Below are 13,576 nucleotides of genomic sequence, written 5' to 3'. Positions count from 1 at the left end.
ACCACTTGAAGGCACATTTTCAGCTTGGATCATTAAAAATAACTGAAGGCGGCAGGTTAAACATGCAAATATTGCAAAACATTTAAATATATATAGATATGCACACACATTGAGCTCTGAATATATTTCTCTATAAAGCTTCAGTGGACATCCATGTAAACATTTAAAAACAGTCAATACATTGTGCAGAAGAGCTATTGTTATATACATTCATCACTGAACTGAGTAATCAGCATTGTCATCTTTAAAAATGGATATTTCCAGAGTTACAGGGAGGTCTGGCATCCTACAAAATATTGAATCCATTTGAACTCCTGCTAGATTTAAATATACGCATGCAGGATTTTGGATAGCCAGCATTACTTCTGCAAAAGGCTCCTATGCTTTTAATATAAGGTGGGCAAGGCCAGCTGTTCTGGGTGCCAATTCTGTCCCCCAAGAAACAATAGAAGTAGCTTTAGCCTCTACCCAATTTGGGTACCAAATTACCAAGCACCCTTAAAACAAGCAGAGAATTCTTGTTTCCAAGTGGCTTTTCCACTTTGCCAAAAAAGCCATCCTGTTTTGTATTTTCAGTGATTTGCCACCGGACTTTGAAGGGAGGTTTTGCAAAGCCTTGGAGCAGCAGAAACTATATCCAATTTTACTGGGTTTTTTTTAAAAGTACAGGCTCAAAGAGGGATAAATCCCATTGTTTAGATTTCAGAGTATCAGCAAGATGCATGTGGTGCTTTCCAAAGTAATGTAAGCCTACAGGACAGTTCTGCACTCCAAGGTGCTTATTCAACCCAATTGTTGCAGCGGAAGAGGCAAAAAGAAGGGAAACGTGAAAAGATACGAGCAGTGCATATGCACAATAGCTACAGACTGAGTGGTTGTGTTATGAGAAGGATGTCTTGGAAAGATGAGAGAGATGACAACAGCATAGAATGGTGCCAGGAGACATTTCCATGTACTGTATTAGTAATACGCCTTTGGATAGCTGGATTTCTCTATCCCACACCTTCACAGATGCAGAGGCCTTCTCTGTGGCTGCTCCCACATTTGGGCAGTTTGGCAGCAGCTTCTTTGTTATCTTATCAGCAAAAGGTTAAGACAAATAAAGGGATGGATGGATAATGCAGGCTAAATAAGATAACAGTAAAGAAAAATGTACAGTTGGCCCGCTGTCTCCATGGATTCTTTATCCATGAATTTAAGCATCTATGGGTTGAAAATATTTAAAATAAATTCCATAAAGCTAACTTCGGTTTTGTCATTATATATAAGGGACACCATTTTGCTATCCATTCTGTTTAATGGGACTTGAACATCCACTGATTTTGGTATCCATGGGGGGGGGGGTCCTGGAACCGAACCCAAAATCGATATCAAGGGCCCACTGTATTCCTTCAGTGGCAAAAAACTAAAGAATTAACAATCTACCTGTTCTGCATCTGGTAAAAACACAAGAGCCTTGCTCAAAAAGCAGCTGGCAATCTTTTCATTCACTCTTTCCCATTTTCTTTGGATCCATGAAGACTAGCAATCACTTCCTTTCCCCTTCCAATTAAAATCGTGATTCTTGCTAGGGAAGACTCAAGAGCAGAGAGATGCCTTCTGTCATGGCTTCTAGTCTTCCAGGAAAGGACAGGGAAGGATAATGTTCCCTTTGCTTTTCTTTGGTTCCCTTTGCTTCTGAAGGGGACTTTCTTTCCCCCGTGACTCTAGGGAAAGAAATAACCCCTTCACTTCCTTCTGTGCATTTCCCACAGTGCTTTACTTTCGTTCTCCTTTGGTCCAACACACTAGTGGCCCCCATTATCTGGTTATTGCCTGTCCTTGTGCCTTAAATGAGCATGAAATGACATGATGAGATGACACAATCAACTTACACAAAATCACAAAACTTGCTGGGGCTCCACTGTGAAGCCGATTTGAGAGTTTGCAAATTACAAGTGCATGTTTTGAGCCCACACCTTCTCCCTCCCATCCTCGACCCAGGGGTGCGCACACACACACAGTGGCTGCTTCAGGCAGCAGCGTAATTTGGGTGACAAGGACAATGTTACAACATATACAGTTTGTCGAAGATGGGAGAGGATCAACATTTCAAAAATTGCATTCTCTTGCATTATCTGTTATCATCACTAGGGGGTGACATTACGGCCCAAAGCCTGGTTCCTCTAGCCTGACCAATCAGAACAAACTCCTGTCCAAATAAGTTAGACTACTTTCACAAATCCACCTCCTTTTTTGCTACCAGTTGGCTAGAAGAGGCCATTGCTCAGTGGCAGGGTACATACATGACTTGCATGTAGAAGACTCCAGGTTCAATTCCTGGTATCTCCAGTTTAAAAGGGTCTCAGGTTGGGAAATCTGAGAGAGGCCTCCATGAGATCCAAACCAGCAAAAAATAGATCATACTCAGCGTGGCTGATCAATGGCCAGGGTCAGACGAAGGCAGCTTCCTCCATATTTGAACTGCTTTGGTTCTAGCTCAGGGGCTTTGTGTTCTGCCTCTCAAATGGCCAACATTTCAAAAGGCAAATCAGTGCCTTGTGGTCCCTTCCCATTTAAGAGAACATTGCAGGGAGATGTGTCATGTCGCTGTGTGAGCAAGAAACACAAAGAAACAGGGAAAAATGTTTCTGTCTAACATTTCAAATTTTTAGGAAAACTTATTTTCCTTTTATCCTTTTAAAAAGCTCACACATACTTCCACACTCACTTCCCTGATTCACAGACCAAGAACACACAAAGTAGAACACAACTTGGATTCTGGCAGGCAAGAAAGTGTCTCTTTGCAAAGCCAGGTTGCCGCCGAAAACACAAGTCCAAAGGATCATCCTTGCAGCCCATCAATTGACTTCCAAGACCTCTGTTTCTGGCAGGCCAAACTTTGTCTTGTACTTGTCAAAAAGTTTAATCAGAGAGTTCATGTAGAGGGTGTGATAAAAGTCTACTTCCTTCTGGCTTGGATTTTCGATTCTGGGAACGGTGATGGGTTCCCCAACTAAAAGGAAAAAGAAAAGATCAAAATAAGACAAATGTTCAATGAGGTGCAGCCCCATAGCTGAGCCTTCCTCTAACTGGTGTCTAAAACCCACTCTCCCATCTCCATAGCACACTGGCTGTGAATTATGAATACCGTAGTCAAAGAGATCTAGATGGTCAAAAGGCAAGTTAGCATTCAAGAGAAGTACAAACTTACTTTGATCAGAATTACAAGCATAACAGGTAGATCAGAGGAATGCTGCAGTCACATAGAGTTAGAAGAGACCACAAGGGCCACCCAGTCCAACCCCCTGCCATGCAGGAATTCTCAATCAAAGCATCCCCGACAGATGACCATCCAGGGTTTCAACAAGATTCCCAATTATATACTTGTTGTCAAGGTAAGGGTGCTGGGTGTGTTGGAGCCAGAGAAGATAGGCTTTCAAATACTTGAAGATGGCTATTTTGCCACCTATCACATAGAAGATGGAAGGAAAAGCAACCTGAGAAGATTGGATAATTTCTGCAGTCACAAGAACAAGACCAAAAACAGTGGGTTCAAATTACAGGCAAAGAGGTTTTGACTAAACGTGAAGAAGAACTTTGCCAGCTGTTCAACTGTGGAACAAAGTGCCTCAGAAGACAATGGACTGGCCATTTACCATCAGTAGACTCAACTGGAGTGAAAAGAAACAATAAAAATGGAAATGACTGCAAAGAAAGGGGGAAAACCTTCATGCCACCACTTTTGCCCTCCAGGAGTGAGCGAAGAAGGCAGTGCAAAGAGAAAGAGTCCTCACTCCGTCCCCCACAGTCAGTTTGAAGGTGCTACAAGATGTTCTGTAGTTTTTGCACTTATCAAGTCATCCCAACCTAAAATGGCAGCTGTGCTTACCAAACAAAGCAAGAACATCCATGTTTCAAACCTTGGAAAAATTGCCTTTTGGACTACAGCTCTCAGAATCTCTCAGCCAGCCATAATTTGTCTACATTTGCCCTGTCCACCAGCAGCACTATGTACTCTATGTGCTGTCTTACTATGAGCTGCTATATAGCAGAGGTGGGAATCGTGCAGCCCTTTGCAATCTTATACAGCATTGATGGTCCAGGCTGGAGTCCCAAGGGTCTTACCACCACTTGTATCTTTTTTTTTAGCTTTGGGGGAGTTTGTGGCCAAATCCCCTACTCATTTGGGGCTGGATTAGGCCGTTTTCAGCCACGGCACCCCAAAAGAGCTTTACTTTTTCTTAAACAGTAGCAAACCTGATGAAACTTCAAATCTAGTCTGCTAAAATGACATCTGTTGCAGAGCATGGTCATCTTGATGTTCAGCAAGTCATTTTTTTAGAGGTGTGCATTGTCTATTCAGCTCACACACACACACACTCATGTGTATGTGTTGGGGCATAGAGCTAGCAATCAGTTTCAAAAGTTGTTTACCCCAAACCTTGCTTCTGTACAAAATGCAAAATAATTTTAAAAACACATATCAAAATTATGAAGTCACAAGTACACAAAGCCAACGTTGGTCTTCAGATCAAGCTCCCAAGTTAGCCCAAGGAAGGCTTCCCCCCAGGAAGGCTTACCAACAGTGGTAATGGGCTTGGAATATGGCACCAAGCCCCAGCTGGTGGAGGAGAAGAGGCCTCGTCCATGAAAGACGCAGGGAGCAAAGCCAACGTATTTCTGGAACTTCTTCTGAACCCATCTGCCCCAGGAGCCTTCTTCAAAGACGACCTGCTCATAGACCTCATTCTCGCCGAAGGAGTACACAGGAACCAGATCTGCTCTGTAAGGTAGACACAATTCAGACATCAAAACCAACCCTTCCTTCCAGAATACAAAAACAGTTTTTGCAGAGATTAGTAAAGTTCCTTTTTGGGGATTACAGCTCCTAGCAGAAAAGAACATATGAAGCTGCCTTAGACTGAGCCAAACTGTAGTTCCATCTGGTTCCACCTGATAACAATTACTTTCCAGGTTTGCAGAGAAAAGTCTTTCCAAGCCTTATCTGGAGGCTCCTAGGGATTGAACCTGGAACCTTGTGCATTCACAACACACACTCTGCCACAGAACTACTGCCAGTGGCAGGTTGTCTATGGGATGTTCTCTCAAAAAAGTCATTTTTCTAAGCTCCTCCATCAGAGGTGGACAACTGTGGAAGGCTAAGGGGCTGCATTGGCTCCCTAGAGGACCTTGGAGAGCTGCACCCCACGAACACACTGCAACACCATTCTCCCATTATTGTCCCTAGATACCCTTTAGGGGATGTGGGGATATTGTGGCCTTCTTTTAGCCCTCTCCAGGGACATTTTAGGCCTGGAAGAGGCCTTTTGAAAATAAAAACTGGAGAAAGTGAGCAGAATTCACATCTGGTTTATTTTCTGTTTTTAAAAAAGGGGCCTACTGCCCCTAAAATGTGTGTGTGTGTGTGTGTGTGTGTGTGTGTGTGTGTGTGTGTGTGAAATGTGATAAAACTACTTTAAAGTAATCATGGAATCATAGAGTTGGAAGAAACCGCAAGGGCCATCCAATCCAATCCCATTCTGCCATGCAGGAACTCTCAGTCAAAGCATCCTCAAGAGATGGCCATCCAGCCTCTGCTTAAAGACATCCAAGGAAGGAGACTCCACTACACTCCGAGGAAGGTGTGTGTTCCACTGTCGAACAGCCCTTACTGTCAGGAAGTTCCTCCTAACATTGAGGTGGAATCTCTTTTCCTGCAGCTTGCATTCATTGCCTAAGATCCTAGTCTCTGGAGCAGCAGAAAACAAGCTAGCTCCTTCCTCAATATGACCTCCCTTCAAGTATTTAAACAGGGCTACCATATCACCTCTTAACCTTCTATTCTCCAGGCTAAACATCCCCAGCTCCCTAAGTTGTTCCTCGTAGGACATGGTTTCCAGACCCTTCACCTTTTTAGTCACCTTCTTTTGGACATGCTCATTTCTCAATGTCCTTTTTGAATTGTGGTGCCCAGAACTGGACACAATATTCCAGGTGGGGCCTGACCACTATTACTTTCCTTGATCTAGACACTATACTTCTATTGATGGAGCCTAAAATCGCATTGGCCTTGTTAGCTGCCCATTGCACTGTTGACTCATGTTCAACTTGTGGTCTACTTGGACTCCTAGATCCCTTTCACGCGTATAAGTCTCCCATTCAGCCAGGTGTCCCCCATCCTATATCTGTGCTTTTCATTTTCCCACCCTAAGTGCAGTACCTTACACTTCTCCCAGTTGAATTTCATTTTGTTAGCTTTGGCCCAGCTTTCTAATCTATTAAGGTCATTCTGAATCTTGATTCTGTCCTCTGGAGTATTAGCTATTCCTCCTAATTTGGTATCATCTGCAAATTTGATAAGTACGCCCCAAATTCTGTCCTCCAAGTCATTGATAAAGATGTTGAATAACACTGGGCCCAGGACACTTCTCTCCAGGATGAAAAAGAGCAATTGTTGAGCACCCTTTGGGTTCGGCTGGTCAACCAATTACAAATCCATGTAACAGTTACTTTGTCTAGCCCACATTTTACAAACTTCTTTGCAAGAATGTCATGGGAAACCTTGTCAAAGGCCTTACTGAAATCAAGATATACTATATCCACAGCGTTCCCTTCATCTACCAAGATTTCCCTGGCATTACTTGTTTCTCTGAAAACAAAGTAAAGATTACTTTAAGGTAAAACTAATAAAAGCCCAAGTTTGAATAGTGTTTTAGATACAGAGAAAAGAAATGAAGAGAACAGGAAGGATTTATGTTTAGGTGGTGGGTTGTTTGGTCAGGTGAAAATATCAATTCTTGGGTTGTTTGTTTGCTGTTATTTTATCTTCTCTTTTCTAAAGTTATTTGTATTGTTTATGTTGTGGTGATTTTAATGACAGTAATTTTTTTTAAAGAAATGTGGTAAATGTTGCCTCACTCTCTAGAGGGCCATTTGGGGACAAAACAATTCAAGAAATATTTTTGACCCTTGCAGGGCACAAAAATAGCCCAAGGGCCACGGGCAGACCTTCCCACTATATGATTCTATGCCCCAGCGTGAGCTTCAGCCACTGGTTTTTAAGTATTGAACACACTGCCTATAAATATAGCCACCTTACTCAATTAGCTTTTAAACAGAGGCTGGATGGCCACCTGTCAGGGGTGCTTTGATAGTGTCTTCCTGCATGGCAGAATGGGGTTGGATTGGATGGCTTTTGGGGTCTCTTCCAGTTCTATGATTCTGTGATTCATAACTGTGGCCCTACAAATTCACATTTGGCCAATCACCCAGCTGGAGTCGAAGGGTTTCATAAGGAAGACGTTCATCTCTCCTTACCCGTGTCGTAATGCCAGCTTCACAAAGCCCTTCCGGTTCTTCAGGGTGACAGAGTTCTTGCCTGGCATGCAGTTCAGGGACTCAGCTGCGCCTCCTACCACAATCACAATGGCGTTCCCAGTGCCGTTCTTGGAGAGGATGTAGTCTATGGTGTCGCGGTTCACTGGGCAGATACCTGAGCATTTTGAAGGAAAGAGAACCTTTAGAACAATTTATTTATTTACTGTCATTTATGCCTCATCTTTCTTCTAGCATAGGACCCAAGGTAGCTTAGAAAAGCTAAGCAAGACAAAGCTAATAACTTGGTAATAAAGCAATTTAAAAACACAACTTGAAAAGTTATATCAAAATACCATCAACGTTTTTAAATGTAAAATAATTTTTAAGAGTAACAATAAAGTTTAAAAATGCAGCACGCAACCCTGCAACAAATGAATGGCAGTTTTCATGGGAGCAGGTGGGTTTTTAATGATGTTCTTAACTTTTGTATATTTTATGTGATTTTATACTGTGCATAGATGTTTTTAATTATTTTGAATTTTACTGAAATTGTAAATGTTTTATCCGAGAGAAGCCTTGGGTCTCTCCGGGGAGAAAGGCGGCATATATATGAAATATTATTATTATTATTATTATTATTATTATTATTAAACTTTATTTCTAAAGCGCTGTAATTATACACAGTGCTGTACAAAGGCAGTAAAATTAAGGAATATATAAAAGCCTGCCCAAGGCATACACTCTAAAAGTAATAACAATTAGATAGAGGAATAGATAAAATTACAATGTAGGAAGAAAAGACAAATTAAAAAACCATCAGATATAAAAGCAAATCACATCAAACATTATCAGACAGCCAGATGACAATCTCATAATAAATAAATAAATGCCTCTTTGAACAGAAAGACCTTTGCTTGCCAGCAAAACGAAAGCAGAGAGGCAGCCTGCCTATCCTCCTGTGGAAGGGAATCTTGTAGGCTGGGAGCAACCACCAAAAGGACCCTATCCTGTATCCTCAACAGACTGACTTTTGATAGTGGTGGGGCCGAGAGAAAATCCTACCCTACCCAGAACAACTTAAGACTTGGGAAGGTTCATATAGCAAGGCATGATAAGCCATCAGGTCCTGTGGTGGGGTAGATAAACCCCTTCCCTTGAAAGAGGAACAAAAGTTGTAAGTGGACATCCTTTGCAACTTGATAGGAAGTAGAATATGGATAAGGTCCTTTTTACTACAATTCCCAGAACCCCCAACAACATGGTTAATGAATGCTGGGAGTCAGAATCCCACCCTCCCCCAAAGGATCTTTTTTCAATCTCTGATTTCAAGCATTAGAATCACAGAATCATAGTGTTGGAAGAGACCACAAGAGTCATTCAGTTCAACTCCTGGAATAGTAGTCAGGCACACCTGGAATACTATGTCCAGTTATGGGCACCACAATTTAAAAAGGACATTGAGAAACTGGAGCATGTCCAAAGGAGGGCCACCAAAATGGTGAAAGGTCTAGAAACCATGCCCTATGAGGAAAGACTTAGGGTGCTCAGTATGTTTAGCCTGGAAAAGAGAAGTTTAAGATGTGATATGATAGCCCTGTTCAAATATTTGAAGGGTGACCTATTGAGGATGGAGCAAGCTTATTTTCTGCTGCTCCAGAGAACAAGACCTGGAACAATGGATGTGAGCTACAGGAAAAGAGATTCCACCTCAACATTAGGAGGAACTTCCTGACAGCAAGAGCAGTTCAACAGTGGAAGACACTCTCTCGGAGTGTAGTGGAGTCTCCCCCCTTGAAAGTCTTTAAACAGAGGCTAGATGGCCATCTGTTGGGTATGCTTTGATTGAGAGTTCCTGCATGGCAAGGGATTGCACTGGATGGCCCTTGTGGTCTCTTCCAACTCTAGGATTCTATGATTCTATGACAGTTAACAACGAAGAGAGCATTCCTTATCCCTGCTTACTTGTGGAAAGCCTCATGACATTGAGAGGATTTTGAGTGAGCTAAGATCCATTGGGTTATCCTTCTGCACACAGTTTATTAATCCTTACCTCCAGACATTAAGTAGTCCCTCAAAATGGGCATCCGGAAGTTTCCAGCCAATGTAGCAAGGTATGGCCGGATCCCAGGAAACTTCTGGCCCACACCCGTCGCCTCTGTGCTAAAATTGCAGAAGGCACCCAGTCCCATGATCCCATGCGGGTGGTAGCCAAAGATGTAATTCCTGTTGATCATCAGGTTGTGAGTTTTAACCAGCTGGGGAAAGAAGGAAGGGAATGTAAAAGTTACTTAAATGGACTCAAAAGGCCTTCCATTTGTGTTATAAATGAAACACTGATAAAGTGTGGAGTAATCCATACACAACACAGTCAGCCCTCCACATTTGCAGCTTTGATTTTAGCGGATTTGATTAATATGCTCTCTCTAGGAATATCTAGGTGCTTCAGTGCAACTCTGCTGGAAATTGGCCATAAGAGGTGTCCTGAAGAACTTAGAGATTACTAGAGGAAACATTTCTCTAGCCATTTGTAGGTCCTCCAGTGTGATTCTATGGTCAGCTTCTGGAAGATGTTGACCACAGGGTTGTGCTGGAGGATCTCGAGATCCCTAGAGAGGTGTTCTCTCAGGTTAAAAACATATTGCTTTTTTATTTGTGGTATTTCCATATTCATGGGGGTCCTGTGCCCCTAACCTCAATGAAGGCGGAGGGCTCACTGTACAATATTACTGTGCCTCACTATATTGCTTACCCGCCTGGAGCCAACATACAGTTTTGCAGAGGCTGCAGATTAAAAAAGCAATACCAATAAAAGAACAGTGAAATCTTATGAAAACCACAAGCATATAAAATGAGAAGGTATTAAATGCTTTTTAGCAATGGACTGTTCAACAAATTAATGTAAAAGAGACATTTGTTTATTTATTGCACCTTTTAACTGCCCAGTAATCTAAATTCTCTGGTTTGTGTACAATCTGTTAAAAATACATTTTAAAAAATTACAACAAAACAATGAATGAAGAAACAAGACTATTAAAAAACCCAAGACACGGAATTGACAGCAGAAAAGAACACATTTCACAACCTAAAACCAGCAGCAGGAAGCAGGAGTCATAAAATGCCGCCTTGGAGAATAAGGGGGAAAGTTTGCATCTGGTGCCAAAAAGACCGTATCATCATCACTACTTGCCCCTCTCTGCCATGAAACCCAGTGAGTGACCGAGGGCAAGCCACACACTCTCAGCCTCAGGGAAAGACAATGGCAAACTTTGTCAGAACAAATTTTGCCAAGTTGAAAAAGACTTGAAGGCACACAACAAAAATGGGGAATCACACCACAGCCCTCTCCTAGAAGTACAGTTGTCCCTCCACATTTACAGCTTTGACTTTTGCAGATTTGATTATTTGTGGTTTCGCTTAATATGTCCTCTCTAGGAATCTCTAGGTCCTCCAGCACAACTCTGCCAGACGTTGAGCATAGAGTTGTTCTGGAGAACCTAGAAGTTGCTAGAGAAAACATTTTTCTAGGCATTTGTAAGTCCTCCAGCATAATTCTATGATCAACGTCTGACAGATGTTGACCACTGAGTTGCACTGGAGTACTTTGAGATTCCTAGAGAGGTGTACAGCTTTGGTGTGGCTTCTGGCCTCTTAGGACACATGCCTCATTTAAACAGCATACCTCCAAAGGGACCCAAAGCAGCTTTATTTTGGCCTATCTGTACAGGCCCTTACTTATTGAAGAGATCTTGCCTGCAGATATCTATGCCCGGGGCTAGCCTACTTTCTGAAGCGTTCTGTTTTTGTCCCCATCCCTTGCTTTTTATGTATTACCCTGCTGAGGGACTCTGCAAAACCTGCAAGCATGTACAATCCTTTGTAACATTTTGGTGGCTCCTAACAGAAAAAAGGTATCATCCAATCATGGATTCTGGTGTTTTTACTCCTGGACTACATTTTCCTTATTTGTTTTTAACTCATAGATCTGTGCAGTGAACTTGATCTGTTTTATGCTAAGTCTGGGAAAATATGCTTTCTTGGATGACAATTTCTCAGCCCACCCACTGGGAACACTGTCTAGGAAATTCTGAGGGTTGTAGTCTAACAACAACAACAACAACAACGTTTTCCGAACTCCAGTTTCTATGATGGCCAGTGATTCTCATGTCAGTGGGAAAGAGACATGAGAATCTTAAAATATTCAGCACCTCAGACAGCTATTTTTGACATTAAGACAAAGGCCCAGAGCAGATGCTTCTCTCCACTGATCCAAGAGCTGCCAAGGCCATAATCTGACTTTATGTCCAGTTCAAGAGAGTATTTCTATTTGTTGCAGGTTCCCATCTGTAAGGAAGGGGGGGGAGAGATAAAGAATACTGTATAGGGAAACCTCATCTACCCCCTGTCAAGAGCAGTTTTCCAAAATTAACATCCAACTTTGGCATTTCCTTGGAAATAATTTTAAGAGGAGAGAGAAGAAATGGAACCCCCCTGCAGTAGCTTCTATTGGCTCCGGAGCATTTGAAGCAGGTGCTGTTCACTTCTCGGGGTTATGGATGGGGCAAAGCACCAAAGAGTGAGGCTGACACAATTCATCCTCATTGGAACAGCAACTTGATCTTTCTCGTGAAGCTCAGCTTACATGCCTGAGAATTCACCAGCCCTGTGTTATTTCATCCTCCTTAGTTACCATTGGGAATCTCGGAAACAACAGGAGTGGCTAAACAGAATTTGTTCTCTGGTTGTTTGGTTTATTTAAAAGTAAGTCTTATTTACTGCCTTATTCAAGCAAGGTTTCTAGAAGCCCTCTCCCCATATTGCATGTTCAATGCTTAGATTAACTTGCCAAGCCCTGACTACAGTGTATGTGTGTGTTGTGTGCCTTCTAGTCGTTTCCGACTTATGGTGACCCTAAGGAAAACCTATCATGCGGTTTTCTTGCCAAGATCTGTTCAGAGGTTTGTCATCAGCCGAGCATACATCACTTGATATGAATACCCCCGGATATGAATGACATGCCCTGTCTGTGTATGATCCCTGCCTGCTTGCTGATGCTATTGTTATTGTCTGATGTTGGATATTTTATTGTTTTAGCTGCTTTTAATTGAATTTTATGTAAACACTTGTGCTTTTATTTAGTAACTGTAACCCCGCTCTGATCCACCAGGAGAGGCGGGGAAACATAAATTATTATTATGATTATTATTATTATTATTGTTATTGTTGTTATTATTATTATTATTGCCTGAGGCTGAGAGCATGTGACTTGCCCAGGGTCACCCAATGGGTTTCATAGCCAAGCTGAGAATTGAACCCTGGTCAAACCACTATGCCACACTGGCTCTCTTCTCGACTACAGTAGACCAATTTACTCAATGAGATTTACAAACCATTTGAGAATAAACAATCTAGCTCAGTCTTACTCCGGATTTAAGCCTATGTACAATAGCCAAGACTGCCCTTGGAGTGCAAAAGTGACATAGGGCCAAAACACACTGCAGAAATAATCTAGTTTAAGACTGCTCTTAACTGCCCTGGCTCAGTACTAGGGAATTCTGAGAACTGCAGTTTGTTGTGGTACCAGAGCTCTATGACAAAGAAGGCTAAATGTCTCACAAAAATACAGTTCCCAGTAAAGAACTTGAGGAAGTCCTAACAAAGTTTGGTACTCTGGCAGAATTTAAAGTTAATAAGAAAAAAAGTGGTCTTCTGGTTAAAAACCTTACGGCAAAGGAAGAGGAAGAACTGAAATCTATTACGGAGTTTCACCTGGTATCTAAAATTAAATATTTAGGTGTAAATTTGACAAAGGATAATTCTGACCTTTTTAAGAACAATTACACACCAACGTGGCAGAAAATTAAAGCTGATTTAAAAAGGTGGGATTCGCAAAATATCTCATTGTTAGGGAAAATTGCTATTATTCAAATGAACGTTCTGCCGAGAATGATGTTTTTATTTCAGACCTTACCAATCGTGACAACTAAGGGTATCTTCAAATCGTGGGAACAAGATATATCAAAATTTTTGTGGCATAATAGGAAACCCAGAATAAAACTTAAGATTATGCAAGATAGTAGAGACAGGGGAGGATTAGGTTTACCTGTCCGGGAAAGCAGCCAAAGGGCTGATAAGGCAGCTAGTTCTCAAACAAAGAAACCTCCGTTTTACTAAACGTGTTAAATTAAGAGAAAACTATTATAAGTTATTTTTTAGGTGCTACTTGACCCCAATTAAGATTGCTAGCTTGCTAAACGGTTTCTTACTGTTGGAAATGTAA

The 13,576-nt window shown here is 41.8% G+C and overlaps 1 protein-coding gene across 1 annotated transcript in view; it reads right to left on the bottom strand.

The window, feature by feature from the left end:
- Positions 1 to 2,645: 2,645 nt before the first annotated feature.
- Positions 2,646 to 13,576, bottom strand: part of DGAT2 (diacylglycerol O-acyltransferase 2) — a 58,185-nt gene continuing 47,254 nt past the window's right edge. Inside the window, exons 5-8 of the mRNA XM_042457726.1 lie at positions 9,350 to 9,554; positions 7,300 to 7,474; positions 4,563 to 4,765; positions 2,646 to 2,995 (exon numbers count right to left, since the gene is read on the bottom strand). Of these exons, the coding sequence (XP_042313660.1) occupies positions 2,841 to 2,995; positions 4,563 to 4,765; positions 7,300 to 7,474; positions 9,350 to 9,554 (738 nt within the window). The 3' untranslated portion in view covers positions 2,646 to 2,840. The remainder of the gene's footprint in view (positions 2,996 to 4,562; positions 4,766 to 7,299; positions 7,475 to 9,349; positions 9,555 to 13,576) is intronic.

Source organism: Sceloporus undulatus, chromosome 3 (assembly GCF_019175285.1).
Source record: "Sceloporus undulatus isolate JIND9_A2432 ecotype Alabama chromosome 3, SceUnd_v1.1, whole genome shotgun sequence".
Taxonomy (NCBI): Eukaryota; Metazoa; Chordata; class Lepidosauria; order Squamata; family Phrynosomatidae; genus Sceloporus; species Sceloporus undulatus.
This window is presented reverse-complemented; position numbering and strand designations above follow the sequence as displayed.